Genomic DNA, 17,146 nt, shown 5'->3' with positions numbered 1-17,146 from the left:
AATTTTTCCGTATGGATCCCTTAGTAATAGCTCACTGGTAGTAGAAGTGGATTGCTGACAATCAGTTTGCATTTGCTTCTAGCAGACACTCCAAAGAAATCACTAGCCTGGGTTAAATTGTCATAATAATTTCTCACCCTGTGGTTCACTCTCTGCCCTTACAATATAAATTTTGATCACTCAAATGTGTTATAAGTTGGGTTTCAGTTTCTTAGGAAATCTGTTCTCATCCCCACTCATAATATAATATTGAAGAGTATCACAAATATATATCTTGTTTTATAATTTCAGCGTAAATATAAACCATCATTTAGTCATTAGAGAAATTGAAGGATTTAGTCATTAGGGAAAAATTTTTGAGTATTAATTTTAAGAAATGCTACTTATAAATAATGACAAATTTGAACAAATTTCTAAATAATGCCACTTGAGACACAGTATCAGTAGATGGTTGGAGTTTAGAAATGAAGGAAAGTATATTATTCCTCATCTTCCTTTGCCTTGTCCTTCATTCTCACTATAGTCCTGCTTCCAGCTTTTCTTCTCTTTGTGTCCCAGTCAAAAAATAACAACCTACACCCTCGTCTTCTTTTAGGAGAATGAACAAACCCTTATTTAGAATTATATTTTGGAAATAGATGGATAAAACTGCAGTTCACATAAATAAGCCAATTTGAATAAAAGTCTGACAAAACAAGCTTGATAGGAAAGTAACAAAGACACAGCAAGTTTTCAACCAAGAACATGTTTATCTCCAAAAACACCTCCCTGAAGTCACAAAATATGTATTAAAATGGGAGGAAGGTTAACAGTGTTTTAGTGTTTATCAAAAAAGAATCAGCCATGGTTTTTAAAACATGAAACATTATGCCCAAGTATTTATTTCTTCCAATAAATAAGAAAGGAGAATTACAGACGAAGCATCTATGGATTAGAACAGTGTCAGATTTTGGCGGGGGTGGGGGGGGTGGGATTACCTACCATTTAAGGTTAATTTTGAAGTACTTGAGCCTAATAGCCTCCCCCTTTCCATACCCCAATTCTGGCTCTAGAATACACTGCTAGATTGAATAGCCCAAATGTGCCATAGTCTTTTTCTTATTTTTTAGATTCATAAAATTTGAGATTAATTGAAGATGACTATTCAGCATTAATCTAATCTTCTGTTTAATCTACTTGAGTTTTTCATTTTAATAATTTTCCTTTTTAAAGGTTGTTAACTGTACTTTTCTAAATCCACCTGTTTTCTCATGATAGAATCATCCCAAGCTGACTTTTTACAAAAGTGGCCACAGGTTATCTTTACTTCCAGTCCAGTACCCTAAAAAGGAGGCTTACATTGTCCAAGGATTAATCATAAGAACATACACTGATTTTTATGACTTAAGAAAGTTTCCCATGCAGTTTATCATTCATGCTACAAGTCTGATTTACATAATTTCTTTCTTTAAAAATCTTAGGAAAATAAAGGAACGTGGGTGTCAGTTAAGTATCCAACTCTTGATTTCAGCTTGGATCATGATCCTCAGGGTCATGAGATCGAGCCCCTTGTCATGCTCTGTGTAGAGCATGGAGCCTGCTTAAGATTCTCTCTCCCCCTCTGCCCCCTCCCTAACCTGTGCCTGTACGCACACTCTCTCTCTCAAAAAAAAAAACAAACCTTAGGAAAATATTTTCACAAAATATGAGTGATTTCTCTATGTGGTATCATTTTTACTTTGTGACTTGAATAATTTAATACTAATGTGTCTCAATTTGGAGCTGCCTTGGTAGCTTAGTTGGTTAAGTGTCCAACTCTTGATTTCAGCTAGGGTCATGGTCTTAGGGTCTTGAGATTGAGTCCCGTATCAGGCTCTGCACTGAATAGTGGAACCTACTTAGATTATCTGTCTCCCTTTGTCCCCTATTCCCCACCCTTGCTCACATGGTTGCACTCTCTCTTAAAAAAAAAATAACAATTTAATGATAACATTTATATGTATTGAAATTGCTTTGTTTTATTTATTGCATACATCAAAATGGATTTAGCTTAACCCACATTCCCTTTTAAAATGTCTGCAAAGTGTTCATATTAGAATACCTTAGCAGAGTCCCAACACATCAGGCTTCTTAGAGTTGAAGGTCTTAACCTTTCAGGGGGTCAGATGTTAATTAAATAGCAGTTACTAGAGTAGTTGACTAGACTGGAGCATTTAGAGAAGTAATAGCTACTAAAAGTACTATCCTTAGCCAGAAAGGGGGTTTATCCAAACACTTTTTTAAAAAAATTTTAAACAAGTAGTAATGTTTGTCTGCTTAAATAATTAAAATAATTTGCGGGTTAAAATTTTTGAAATTTTAAACATTTAAACTCAGAATAGTTTTTTTAAGGTATCTTGGCATACTCTTGTTTGTTGCAGAAATATTTACTTGTTTTGTTTTCCCAAGGCAGCTTAAAGGTTAACTGACTAAAGTGGGTGGGTCCTCATGTTTACTAATATGTGTTGCAGCTCTGTTGGTACACCAGAAGGCCAGAATGGAACGACTTCAAAGAGAACTTGAGATTCAAAAGAAAAAGCTGGATAAATTAAAATCTGAGGTCAATGAAATGGAAAATAATCTAACTAGAAGGCGCCTGAAAAGATCAAATTCCATATCCCAAATACCTTCAGTAAGTCTGTAACTCTTGTGACCTCTGTGCTTGAACATGAGAATCTGCGATCTGCCATAGGTGTAAAAAAGCTGATCTGGTTTTTTTAGAAGTGCTCTCAATTCATACTTGTTTCTTTGCTCTCGCCCTCCCCTGCCAAACTCCACTCTTAACTAATGACAAGAGAATTCAATGCAGATCCTTCTCACACGGACTTATTTTTCAGCTCGAAGAAATGCAGCAGTTGAGAAGTTGTAATAGACAACTCCAGATTGACATTGACTGCTTAACCAAAGAAATTGATCTTTTTCAAGCCCGAGGTAAAGTTCAGTGCATATTCAACTGAAATTCATTGTATTAATTTGCCAACTCTTTTCCTGTGGCTGAATACAAACTTAGCAGTTATAATCTTCAATTGTCTCAGGTTTGACTTTGGAGCCAGATAGTACTAAAAACTATTCTGTTTTTCTTCCAGAATAAATTATGTATTTGGCTTATGAATAATTTGATAAGATTTGTATTATTCAAACCTACTCTATTCTCATGTTAAGGGAAGACAGTGATTATGGCTATGTTGTCAAAAGTATTGCTATTAAATATTAGTAGAATGTATAATATTTATAATATTTTTATAATATTTAATAAGGTTAAAATATAGGTACTCGTGTCTTTTTCCTATTTCCTTTTTTCCTTTTATCTTTTGAGAATCATGCTTTATCATGTTTTTTGGGTTTTTTTTGTTTTTTTCGTTTTTTTAGAATCGTGCTTTTAAGAACATAGTTAAAAAGGCATCTCCACCCTAATGGCACTTTCTTAATTGACAAAACAGAAAAGGGAATAAAAATGTGGCTTACACATTTTTAGAACAAGGATAGCTTATTATGAAAGCTTATTATGAAAACTTGAGCTATTCCTGATAAGCAATAGTTGGTTATTATAGCAAAAAATATTGACAATTTAAGTCAGTTCCTTAGGCAACTAACAGGAAATTTTATAACTTAAACCTAAAGCTGAAGTTAGGGAAATAATAGAAATATATGAAATGGAAAAGACAGGATAAGAGAAGGAAACCAACAAAAAAGAAGTCCTTAGTTACTCTTTTTAAATGTGTGCTGAAAATCCATCAAGTTGAAAGATGATAATGTTGTATTTTCTTTTAAAACCTCCATAAGTCATGTATCTTGAAATACTCTATGAAGATGCCGTAGTTTAAAAAGCGAGAAAAAGGAATTTAGTGCTGATCTAGCAACCATAGTTCTTAACTTACTCCTTTTGTCATCTGAACCATTATATTTAATTAGTGCAAGGTTTTTAATACTTATTTGGGGCCAAGCTATTTATTTAGTTGCTTAAGATCATGTTTGATCATTTGAAATTATATTTTAAATTGTTAAATTGTAAGTTATTTTAACTTGGCACATAAAATAGTGGTCTAGTTGTAATTTTATTACTGTCTTACTAACAGTTAAGTTTGACTTCTTCCCCCATTTACCACTTAAACATCTGTTGTGAGTACTGTATTATACCTTCCTTGGCTGTTTTGACATCCTTACATGTAATTTGAGATTAGAGGTGCAAAATAAATGAAAGCATTTCTTCTGTTTATACTGTGACGTTTTTTAGAAAGAAAATACTTGCTTTTTTGGAAAATAAAATTAAATATTTTTGAGCTATAAACATTGATACATTTACTTTTTATATATTTCAGGACCACATTTTAATCCCAGCGCTATTCATAACTTTTATGACAATATTGGATTTGTAGGTCCTGTGCCACCAAAACCCAAAGGTTAGTGTATTCATTATGTGTGAAAACCATTACATTTTGAAATCCAAGATTTTAGAAAATTTTGTTCTTAGCAGCCTTCCATTCTATAAGTGCTTCAAACTTTGGCATTCGTGGATGAATTCATTAGGAAGATACTTGCTTATTTTCATTTACATGTTGGGGATGGGGGAGCATGCAGAAGTGTAATGTACTTAGCTCTTTAAAAGTAATATTCATGTCCTTAGGATTCATTATATACTCCTAAAATAGCAAGTCTTGGGGAAAAAAAAATCAGTAAAATTTGTACTCTTTAAAATTTTAGATAACTGATGAGAACAATACTTTAGGGAAGTTTTTTTTTCATGAGTATTTTGTTTATGCATAATTCTGTATAATCACAATACTCTGAATTTCAAATGAATGATTATTATTGAAAATTATCACCTACTATCATTTTATATCATTGGTAATCAGATTTGTATACACATGTAATGAAGGTATGTCAAAATATGTGTGTGGATTTTTTTACTCTAGGAATTAAAATAGAGAAATGAGAAAGAATAGGCATGTTACTAACTCTTTGGTTTGTTACAAGACTTTTCGCAGTCTCATTCAATATCCTGTTCTCTCCACTCCCTCATTTTTGTTTAAATATAATTCAATTAGGATTAGCCGTATCTTCATGGTGTGTTTGTTTGTTTGTTTAGTATTTCTAAACATAGATAGGTGGAATGCAGTGAACTATTATTACAGAAGAGCGAAAGTAAGATTATTTTGTCACAGTAAGCAGTGGTTAAAATACTAAATGCCTGTTGGACTTTAATTGAAGAAAGGGATAAAGAGAACAGTGGCATAACCTAGCTCCTTAAAATAGGCAAAGTGGGTATTTCCAGACTCTGAATGAGAGTTACTTTATGATCTTTTCACTCTCTCAAAAATTAACTAGATTTTTTCTTATGAAAAGATTTCCTGTTCTGCTTTGGCATAATCCACTACTTACGTGTTGAGTGTAGGAAAAAGTATATGGAGGATACGTGGAAAATAGATGAAATAAGATTGGTCTTGACAATTGAAGCAGGATAAGAACATGAGGGTTTATTTCACTATGCTCTATTTATAAGTGTGAAGTTTTTCATGGTTATGAAAAGTAAGGAAAGCTAGAACAGTAGAAAGCACAGATGGAAGCCTTTCCTTAAATTTATAATATGTCAAGGGGAGGGATCCAAGATGGTGTCATATGAAGAACCTAAACCCACCTCTTCCCATGGACATACCATATCTACACCTCCATATAGAACAGTTCCTCCTGAAGAACTAAGGCTGATTAAACAGCTTCTGCATAATAAAGGGTGGAAGGACCACATAGCCATTGGAAGAAGAGATGGAATCACAGTAACCATGGGAACCCCAACCCCTACACTGTGAACTGCAGTCAGAGAGAGAGCACTGAGGGACCCATGCACAGATCTGCCCACCTTCCCCCCACACACACCAAAAAAAAGCTGTGATTTAAAGGGCAACTAGAGGGGCACCTGGGTGGCACAGTCAGTTAAGTGTCTGCCTTTAGTTCAGTCATGGTCCTAGGGTCTAAGGATCCCACATCAGGCTCCCTGCTCAGTGGGGAGTCTTCTCCCTCTCCCTCTGCCCCACCTCCACTTGTGCTCTTTCTCTCAAATAAATAAATATATATATATATATTTTTTTTTTTTAAAATAAAATAAAGGGAGACGTATTAGTGAAGAAAACCCATATACCAACTCTAGAGCTTCTACCAAATGGTGGAGAACTGCTGGAACTTACTCTGGAGTCAGAAGTGCAAGCAAGCATCATGTTTGCCTTCTCCCACCTCCTTGATAACATAAATGGGAGCAGAGTCTAGTCACTGTAGCCAGCCTACCCTCTCAGCAGGACTTATGCCTCTTTCTCCCCCCCACCCCCGCCCCATTAGCTCCAGCCATCCTTCCAAAATAGCCCCTTGTACCCATGCCCACCTGAGCTCTTGCCATCCCACCAAGGTGGCCCACAGTGCACTAGTGCACACTAGTGCACCCTCAGCCTATACCCAGTGCAGCTCCAGCCATCCTACCAGGGCATCCCTTCATGGAGTACCATCAGACTCAGCTCACACTTCCGACAGCTACCACCCGCCAGCCAAAACTGCCAGGCACATGCAGTCTATACAGGGACCTTCCTACACAGAGCCTCTCCTTCCTGACTGGGAGAGGTAGCTCCGTTGCCTCATTCATAGAAACAAACACAGAAAGTCAAACAAAATGAGACAGAGGAATGTCCTACAAACAAATTCAGAAAAGGAGCTAAATGAAACAAATAAACAATCTACTTGATAAAGAATTTAAAAGTAATGATCATAAAGATGCTCATCAAACTTGAGAGAAGAGTGGTTGAGTTCACTGAGAACTTCAACAAAGAGATAAAAAAATATAAAAAGAATCAGATTTGAAGAATACAAGTAGTGAAATAAAAAATACACTGGAGGGAATCAGCTGCAGATTAGAGGATGCAGAGGAACCGATCAATTATCTAGAGCCAGGGTAATCGAAAGCACCCAAGCTGAACAGCAAAAAGAAAAAAGAATGTTAACAAACGAGGACAGGTTAAGAGTCTCTGGGGCATCAAGAATAATAACATTCACATTACTGAGGTCCCAGAAGGAGGAGAGAGAGAGAGAGGGGAAGGGGCAGAAAACTTATTTTAAGAGGTGATAGTTGAAAACTTCCCTAACCTGGGGAAGGAAACATAAATCCAGGTTCAGGAAGCACAGAGAGTCTCAAAAAAGATGAGCCCAAAGAAGTTCACACCAAGACACAGACTTAAAATGTCGAAGAGAACAGGAACTAGTTTTATATAAAGAAAAACCCCACAAGACTATCAGCTGATTTTGCAACAGAAGCTGCAGCCAGAGGGGGTGGCATGATATACTCAAAGTTCTGAAAGGAAAAAAACCTACAACCAAGATACTGTTCAGCAAGGTTATCATTTAGAATTAGAAAGCTAGAGTTTCCCAGATAAACAAAAGTTAGAGTCCATCATCACTAATCCAGCCTCATAAGAAATGTTAAAGGGACAAGAAAAGGCCATAACTAGAAATAAGAAAATAATGAAATGAAAAAATTTTCCAGGTGAGACCAAACATATAGTAAAGATAGTTGATCAATTGCTTATAAAGCTTAGTATGAAGACAAAAGTGGTAAACTCAACTATATCTTAAAAAAAATTAAGGGACTCACAAAATAAAAAGACATAAATAGGACATTTACATAAAACACAGAGGAGAAAGTAAAAATGTAGTACTTTTAGAGTATGTTTGAACTGCAGTGATCATCTACTTCATAGGGACTGCTATATACTTTGGATGTTACATACAAACTTCATGGTAACCACCAACCAAAAGCCTACAATAGATACACAAAAAATAAAGAGAAAGGAATCCAAGCATAACGTTAAAGAAAGCCATCAACACAAGAAAGGAACATAGAAGAACTACAGAAACAACCAGAAAACAACAAAATGGCAATAAGTACATACCTATCAGTAATTACTTTAAATGTAAATGGTCTGAATCCTCCAGTCATAGAGATAGGGTGACTGGATGGTAAAATAACAAGGCTCATCTATATGCTCCCTACAAGAGACTCAATTCAGACCTAAAGATACTGGAAAAAAGGGATGGAAAAAGATACTCCATGCAGATTGAAGCAAACAAACTGGGGTAGCAGTATTTACATCAGACAAAGTAGACTTTAAAGCAAAGACTGTAATGAAACAAAAGAGGGCATTATGTAATGATAAGGAAGGAGATCAACAAAAGGATATGACAATTGTAAATCTCTATGCACCCAGCAAAGGAGCACCTACATATATGAAGCAAATATTAACAGACATAAAGAGAAAAATTGATAGTGATACAATAATAGTAGGGAACTTGAACTGTACACTCATTGATGAATGAAGAGGTTTTCCAAACAGAAAATAAGAAAACAGTGTCTTATGAACAACCCATTAGAACACATGGACTTAACAGATAGATAAAGAGCATTTCATCCAAAAACAACAGAATATATAATGTCAAGTACACATGGAACATTCTCCAGGAGAGTTCACATGTTAGGCCACAAAACAGGTCTTGATGAACTTAAGAAGACTGAAATCATGTCAAGCATCTTTCCAACCACAGTGCTATAAAACTAGAAGTCAATTACAAGGGAACAATTGGGGGGAAAAAATATGTGGAGGCTGAACAACATATTTAACAATCAGTACATCAGTGAATAAATCACAGAGGATATCAAAAAATACCTGGAGACAAATGAAAATGGAAGCACAGGTTCACATTCTCTGGAATGTAGCAAAACCAGTTCTAAGAGGGAGGTTTATGGTAATAGAGGCATACCTCAAGAAACAAGAAAAATCTCAGACAATCTAACTTTATACCTACAGGAACTAGAAAAAGAACAAGCAAAGCCCAAAGTTAGTAGAAGAAAGGAAATAGTAAAGATCAGAGTAGAAATAAACAAAAATAGGGCTAAGAAGAATAGAAAAGAGCAATGAAACCATAAACATAAACATAAAACAGAAACATAAACAGAATTGATAAACCTTTAACCAGACACATCAGGAAAAAAGAGAGGGCTCAAATAAATAAAATAAAAGATGAAACAGGAGAAATAATAACCAATACTACAGAAATACAAAGGATTATAAGGGATAACTATAGAAAGTTTTATGCCAAGATTTTAACAACCTAGAAGAAATGGATAAATTCCTAGAAATAAACACTGTTCCAGGACCAAATCAGGAAGAAATAGAAAATCTGAACAGACCGATTACTAGTAACAAAATTGAATCCAGAATCAAAAAAAAACCAAACAAAAGTACAGATGGCTCCACAGGTGAATTCTGCCAACATTTAAAGAAGAGTTAGTATCTATCCTTCTCAAGCTATTACAAAAAATAAAAGAGGAAGGAAGACTTCCATATTTATTCTGCGAGGCCAGCATTGTCCTGATAAACAAAACCGACAAAGATACTACCAAAAAAAGAGAATTATAGGCCAGAATCCCAGATGGACATAGATGCAAAAAATCGTCAACAAAATATTACCAAATGCATTTCAACAAAACAGGGAAAGGATCATCTGCCACAATCAAGTGGGACTCATTTCAGGGACGCGAGGATGGTTTAATATCTCCAAATCAGTCAGCATGATACAGGGGGTATAGCTCAGGGGTAGAGCATTTGACTGCAATCAGCATGATACACCACCACATTAACAAAGTGATGCAGAAAAAGTATTTGACAAAACTCAACATTACTTCATGATAAAAACTCAACAAAGTGGGTTTGTAGGGAACAGACCTCAACAAAATAAAGGCCATATATGGTAAACCTGTAGCTAACATGATAATCACTGGTGAAAAACTGAAAGCTTTTCCTCTAAAATCAGGAAGCAGACAAGGATCCCCACTTTTGCCATTTTTATTCAACATTTATTCAACTGTAAGTTCCTAGCTGCAGCAATCAGAAAAGAAAAAGTAAAGTATCCAAGTTGATAAGGAAGGAGTAAAATTGTCACTATTTGCAGATGACATGATAACTATATATAGAAGACTCCACCAAAAAAACTATTAGAACTAATAAATGAATTTAGTAAAGTTGCAGGACATAAAAATTAATATGCAGAAATCTGTTGCATTTCTATACACTAACAACAATGTAGCAGAAGAGAAATTAAGAGAACAATCCCATTCATAGTTGCATCAAAGAAAACTAAAATACCTATAAATAAATTTAACCAGTGAGGAAAAAATACCTGTACTCCGAAAACTGTAAGACATTGATGACAGAAATTGAAGACAACACAAACAAATGGAAAGATATACCATGCTCATGAATTGGAAGAACTGACCCTGTTAAATGTATTTTCTACCAAAGCAGTCTACACCAAGAGTCAGTGTAGTCTCTACCAAAATACCAATGATATTTTTCACAGAGCTAGAGCAAATAAGCCTAAAATTTGTATGGAACCCAAAAGACCCCAAATAGCCAAAGTAACCTGGAGAAAGAACAAAGCTGGAAGTATCACAATCCCAGATTTCAAGATATGGTGCTAGCACAAAAATAGACACATAGACCAATGAAACAGAATAGAGTGCCCAGGAGTAAACCCACACTTAAATCATCAGTTAATCTACAACAAAGTAAGTCGGGGGGGGGGGGGACAATCTCTTCAATTAATTGAGAATATTAGACTGCTTTGTGCAAAAGAATGAAACTGGACCACATATATCATATATAAAAATAAGCTCAAAATGGATTAAAGACCTATAGGTAAGACCTGAAATCATAAACTCTTAAAACATAGGCAGTAATATCTTGTATATTGGCCTTAGCAACATTTTTCTAGATATGTCTCCTCAGGCAAGGAAAACAAAACAAAACAAAAAAAAAAAGTTGTCAAACTAAAAAGGTTTTGCATAGCTAGAAAATCACCTGCAAAACAAACAGGCAACTACTAAATGGGAGAAGATATTCACAAATGATATATCTGATAAGAGAGTAATATTTAAAATATATAAAGAACTACTACAACTCAACACCAAAAAACCCCCCAAATAATCCAATTTTAAAATGGGCAGAGGATTTAAATAGACATTTTTCCAACAAAGACATGCAGATGGCCAACAGACACATGAAAAGATGCTCATATCACCCATCATAAAGGGAAATGCCAATCAAAAGTACACTGAGATAACACCTCACATCAGTCAGGAGCGGCTAACATCAAAAAGACAAAAAAAAATTTTTAAACAATTTAAAAAAAAAAGACAAGAAATAACAAAGTACTGATGAGGATGTAGAGAAAAGGGAGCCCTTGTGCAGTGTTGCTGGGAACTTAAATTTGTGTAGCTACTGTGGAAAACAGTATGGAAGTTCCTCAAAAATTAGAAATCCCATGCAGTGCAGTAATTCCATTGCTGGATATTTACCCAAAGAAAATGAAAACAGTAGCTTGAAAAGATACATGCATGCCTATGTTTTTTGCAGCATTATTTATAATAACCAAAATACGGAAGGAACCTAAGTGTCCATTGATAGATGAATGAATAAAGAAGATGGTGTGTGTGTGTGGGTGTGTGTGTGTGTGTGCTCACGTGTGCACAGTGGAATATTATTCAGCCATAAAGAAGAATGAAATCTTCCCATTCACAACAGCATGAATGAACCTAGACAGTATTATGCTAAGTGAAATAAGACAGAGATAATATACCATATAAGTTCACTTATATGTGTAATCCAGAAAATCAACAGCAACAACACAACAACATCTGTTTTAGATTCAGACTCATAAATACAGAGAACAATCTAATGGTCACTGGGGTAGGGTGGGGAGGGATGAGCAAAGTAGGTGAAAGGGATTAAATAGTACACACTTCCAGTTATAAAATAGATTAAGTCACAGGGATTAAAAAGTACAGCATAGAGAAAGAATATAGTCAATAAAATTGTAATAACTCTGTACAGTGACAGATGGTAACTACATCATGGTGAGCATCGTATAGTGTATAAAATTGTTGGATCACTCTGCTGTACCCCTGAAACTAATATAACATTGTATGTCAACTATACTTAAGAAGTTTATAACATGTCAAATTTGAAATATAGTAATTATTACCCAAAAAAGGAAAAGAAGAAAAAAATATATTAAAAGCTTTTCCACAAAAGATAGAAGCTTTTGTGTGCTTCTATCTATTTATGCTATTTTGGAGAAATATAGAATCAAACATTTTGCCTTCAACTAAAATAAAGAATCACTAGTTTCATTTATAGAGATTTATTTAATTAGAACTGATTGTGCATTTCTGCTTTACACTGCAGTGTTTTGTATTTTTAAAATAGCTAAAATTACTGCGGAAATCACAAGCCAACCTTTGCAGTCTAACTTCCTCTTAAATTCTGGTTTCCAGATACCTCTAATAAAAAGATTTGTAAGTTTAACCAGCAAATGAGATTGTGCAGGTATAAGAAAACCATTGGAGATTTCTCATTTAAAAAAAAAAAAAAGTATATGTTCCCTATTGATTGCCCTGGATATTACTTCAATAATGAAGAAGGTGCTGATATTTAATAATAGATTAAAGTATTAATAGAAATAGTCCACCTTCCTAAAAACCTTTGTAGTTGAGTAGAAAAGGTAGACAGTTTTTTAAATGTGCCAGGTAGGAATATTTTCTAACACTTAAGTGAGACCAAAATTCTAGGAAGTAGGATGGAGCCCCAAATTAAAACGGTCGGTCCATAAAATGCTTCCCAGGTATGAAGTGTAAAAACATTTTATATGGTAAAAAGTCAAAACAAAATTTTAACTATTTTAATATGGTTTAAGAAATATTAACTAGTATTGTCAGAGTCTCGATTTTTCCAATATTTTTACTTAGATATGCCTTAGATATTTTCTTATTACTCAATTATATTACTCAAAAAAATAATTATTTTATAAATAGCATTCTCAAGTTGCTCTTGAATGTGGCAAAAAGTGTCATGATCCCTAAAAATTGTGAGCAGTGCCGAAAGTTGAAAGTTTTGCAATGAAGTGTTCCTTAAGACTAATCAGTAAATAAGATGCTGCTAAAGGGGGACAGAAGGGTGCCTGGATGGCTCAGTCAGTTAAGCATCCGCCTTCATTTCAGGTCATTGATTTCTAGGTCCGGGGATTAGGTCCTGGGATTGAGCCCTACGTTGGGTTTCCTACTCAGCAGGGAGTCTACCTTCTCTCGCTTTCCAATAATTTTAAAATACACATTTTTTTAAAAAATAATGGGACAGAATACCAAACATCTCTGAATTATTTTACATTTGTTATAAAAGCTTGACTTCCTCTATTTTGCCTGCTAGATACAGTGAGTTTCTTTTAAATTATCAGAAAAGATATAATTTAGTTACCAACTCAGTAGAGTAGGTGGAATTTGCAAATTAGTATACAGTGCCTTAACATAGTTTGAGTCTTTACTTGTAAACCTTGAGAGCTCCAACAGAGCATGTTCCTTTTACTTTAAACCTCCCCAAACTAATTTGTAGGAATAATATCCTGAATTTCTAATGGGATCCTCCCTCCAAAAAAGCAGTTTCATAAATGTAATTTCATTTTAGATACAACCTTGGAGGAATGTAATCATTCCTTAAATTTAAGATACATTAATCCTTTCAAACACTCTGGAACTTCAGCGTCTTAAAGCTGCAGTAGCTTTACTTCCTGGGAAATAATTAGACCTGAAGGGTATGTGGTTTATCTAAGATCACAGAAGAGAAAAGTGTGAAAGTGAGTAGCAGAGTCAGGAGCAGAACTCCATTCTCACAAACCTCAATCTAGGGTTCTTTCTAACTGTTCTGTAATGAATATGATTTTAAAATAAAATGAGAAACAAAGGTAGAATTTTTACACTGATAAACTTCTCCAAATCTATTGTTGAGATAGAGTTAAAATTTCAGAAATTGGCTCACCTTTCTATTTTTATTTGTGTTGTTCACAGCTTACATTTTTAGCAAATAGAGAATATTTAACAAAAATGTCCACTCCTGGTAGAAAGCAGAAATAATATGTTCTTCATCAGTGGGGAACGAAAATCTAACTTTAATGAGACCCAGACTTACTGTCAGTATGGTGGTAGGACACCTTTTCACAGTCCTAAGGTGACATTATGGGAATCTTTGCTGTTGGTTCCCATGAGTTGATTTCCCTTTTCTCCTGCTACCAATTGGAGAAAATGATGCTCTTTTCCCCCCGAAGGAAGCAGTTAGGTGACCCCATCGTGTCTGGTCTGTGTTCCCCAGCAGAGAAACACCAGCTTGCTGGGGGCGGGTGCGGATCAGGTGTGGGTGTCAGTGACCGACTAGACACTCATTGGTCAACAGGCTGCTTAGTGCTGTGCAGTCCAAATGGTGCTTCAAGTTGCCAGTAATTTACAATTTTGCAGTTGTTTGCTTCTAAGACAATTCTTTTGCCTCCGTACAGATCAAAGGACCACCATCAAAACACCAAAGACTCAAGACACAGAAGATGATGAGGGGGCTCAGTGGAATTGTACTGCCTGTACTTTTTTAAACCATCCAGCCTTAATCCGCTGTGAACAGTGTGAGATGCCAAGGCATTTCTGAGCCAAAAGGCCCTTTAGCTCTAAAACCACATCAGAAGTTCCAGAAACTAGTCTGTCATCAGGGGAAAAGTTTCACTGCTACGTAGGATTTTTGTCAAATTGAAGGTGTGACGAGATGGTGTTGTGCTAATGTTAAATGTCAACCCACAGAGCTAATAATACCTCAGTCTAATGTCATGGGCAGTTGAAATTCATCACATGAAAGGGGATCTGCTGAGAGACTCGGTTGCCCGCTGCCTAACCATGTACAGTGTTACCAGTAGCCCATTGAAGATGATTCTCAGTATATTCATGCCCAGGTGTGCCCAGTACCTTTTCCCCTCATGTCACTACTGAATTTTGACAGGAGGAAGGAATAGAACGATGGCTTTTTTTTTTAAAGCTTTCGGTGAAACACTACAAACATGAAGAAAAGGAACAAGGTTTAACTATTGCAAAACTGTTTGCTGCCGCACGGTGCCAGCGGATAGGGGAAGAACTTCGTTGATCTGTGGTACTCTTGGCCTCGTCCTTGTCTTCCCTGAAGACGTCTCCACTCTGTGAAGCCAGCATCTGGGGGCTAAAGATGAAAAGGAAGGCAGCCTGCATTGTCTGTACAAACATGCAGTGAAATGTCCCAAAGCTTTTCCTACTGTACAGATCTCTCGAGTCTGCTTTAAGTGATTTCTTTTCTTATTATTTTCTTATATTTCTATATGTATAGCGTAATAGTCTTTTGTTAACTAATTTTCTTTTCTCCTGTTAGTGATTAAGCACGATCATGTCCCTTTTTAAGCCTTACCTGAGAGAAGCAGTGCCTTAAAATAAAAAAGCATTAATGAAACTGTGCCCAAAAGAACTCTCCTCCGCTCACTCTGTACTTCGCCCTCCTGAGTGCCCATGTTCTGTGAAGACGTGCAGACGCTGCACGCTGACCGGCAGCAAGTGCTACGGGCCGTAGGTCTCTCCGTCCCGCTCCGTTGCCGACTTCAGCAGTGGGGGGCGCAGCACACTGACCTTCCACAGGGAAGCTTGACACAAAAGGCATTTTTAACCCACTGACAGAGCACCGAGGTTAAGCTTGCTTCGTCTGCCTGGTGTCCCACAGAGCCTCCGCAAGAGATCACTATGGGGAAAGTACGGTTCTCAAAAACCAGCAACAGCCGCGGTACCTACCGCCCTGATGCCGGGAGAAGTTGAAGCGCTTTCCCGTCGGGGCAGTCCGTCTCTAAACCTGACTTGGTGGCAGTATCATGTGTATTTATGAAATGAGGCTAGTCGTATTTAGGACAACTGAAGGAAAGCTGGAAAAAAGAAAAACAAGCAAACTTGAACACTGAAGCAACCTCAAGCATCTCTTTATTTTGATGATATATTTTTATAAGGAAAATAAATATTCAGATGATCGGGAATGTATATGAAATCGAGAAAAAGAAAGAACAGTATGCCTTTTAAAAACAGAATTCTGAAATTATATGTCAGTGCTTAGAATGGGGCTAAGGGAAGTGCTGAAACGTAGCAAAAGGGAGGAGATAATGTTGACTGTCACCCATTGTAAATGTCTGCAAATGGATATTTTTTTCAATAAGCAGGATTATTACAGGTGATCTATACAGAGCCTTGACTTCCAGGCTTTGCATCTTGTATATGGGAAGAAATACGACAATCCTAGTTAATTAGACCATAGACCCAAAGCCCTTACATTTGATGCATTTTGTTTTAAAACTAGGCCTTGTTTTTCAGCTTCATCTGCAGTTCTATGTGAAGATTGATAAATCAGTTTTTACTTGTTTTATTAATAAAACGTAATTTGGATATCTTGAGTTGATGGTTTTGTGATTTAGCTGGGTAAACTATCTTTGTAACAGATAAGTTATTTATAAAAATTAAAAAAACTTATATTCTAATGTGGATTTTGTGACTTGTTTTTAAAAGTTTGTGGGCTAGAAGACAAGTTATACCCCAGCAGAACACTTGATAGCTATTGAAATCAGAGAAAACTCATCCTCTAGAGTCTTCTTGTGACATCCTAGCATTCAGCTGCTTTTCTTGGATTGTTGTTCTCAGTTCCCCCAAGCTTTTTAACTAATGAAAGAGAGTGACCACGTTTCAACTGAGCCAAAAAACAAAAACAAAAAAACAACGAATATTGCTTTTTCATAGTTACTACTTTTCCTTTAGTTTCTTTTTGAATTTTTTAAGTTTATCTTATTGAAACCGGGATACCTTGGGCCATTTGGCCTGAGGAGTCATTCAGTTAAGATCTGATTTATTCCATAATGTGTAGGTGCTGTGGTGCTCCTCTTGGAGAGAACCTTTATATTAAGAGTTTTCAAAAACATCACTTGGCTTTTCTGAGCTTGAAAAAGGCCAAGTAGCATTCACTGACCTCTCTCTGTCGTAACTGTAGAAAGCCCTCCTTTGCCTCCATTGGTCTTCTAAATTTGGTGGAACAGAAATATTATTTGCCAAGGAATTTGAGGCTGGTGGTCTGGAAACCACCTTCCGGAATCATTGCACTAAAATAGAATTTCAGGGTCCAAGAACCTCAGATCGAAGGATGGACTTCTGTTTCTTATCACTAAAAATCCTTGGGTG

General features: G+C 35.9%; 1 protein-coding gene across 6 annotated transcripts in view; it reads left to right on the top strand.

The window, feature by feature from the left end:
- TAB2 (TGF-beta activated kinase 1 (MAP3K7) binding protein 2) overlaps positions 1-16,455 on the top strand; it is a 91,323-nt gene extending 74,868 nt beyond the window's left edge. For all 6 annotated transcript variants that reach the window (XM_013056261.2, XM_045066252.1, XM_045066251.1 and 3 more), the window contains 4 exons: positions 2,490-2,650; positions 2,856-2,949; positions 4,338-4,418; positions 14,428-16,455. In XM_013056261.2, the coding sequence (XP_012911715.1) occupies positions 2,490-2,650; positions 2,856-2,949; positions 4,338-4,418; positions 14,428-14,570 (479 nt within the window). In that variant the 3' untranslated portion in view covers positions 14,571-16,455. The remainder of the gene's footprint in view (positions 1-2,489; positions 2,651-2,855; positions 2,950-4,337; positions 4,419-14,427) is intronic.
- The last annotated feature ends 691 nt before the right edge of the window (positions 16,456-17,146 follow it).

The sequence above is a fragment of the Mustela putorius genome, unplaced genomic scaffold (genome assembly GCF_011764305.1).
Source record: "Mustela putorius furo isolate JIRA1106 unplaced genomic scaffold, ASM1176430v1.1 tig00003863_pilon_pilon_pilon, whole genome shotgun sequence".
NCBI classification, from domain to species: Eukaryota; Metazoa; Chordata; class Mammalia; order Carnivora; family Mustelidae; genus Mustela; species Mustela putorius.
This window is presented reverse-complemented; position numbering and strand designations above follow the sequence as displayed.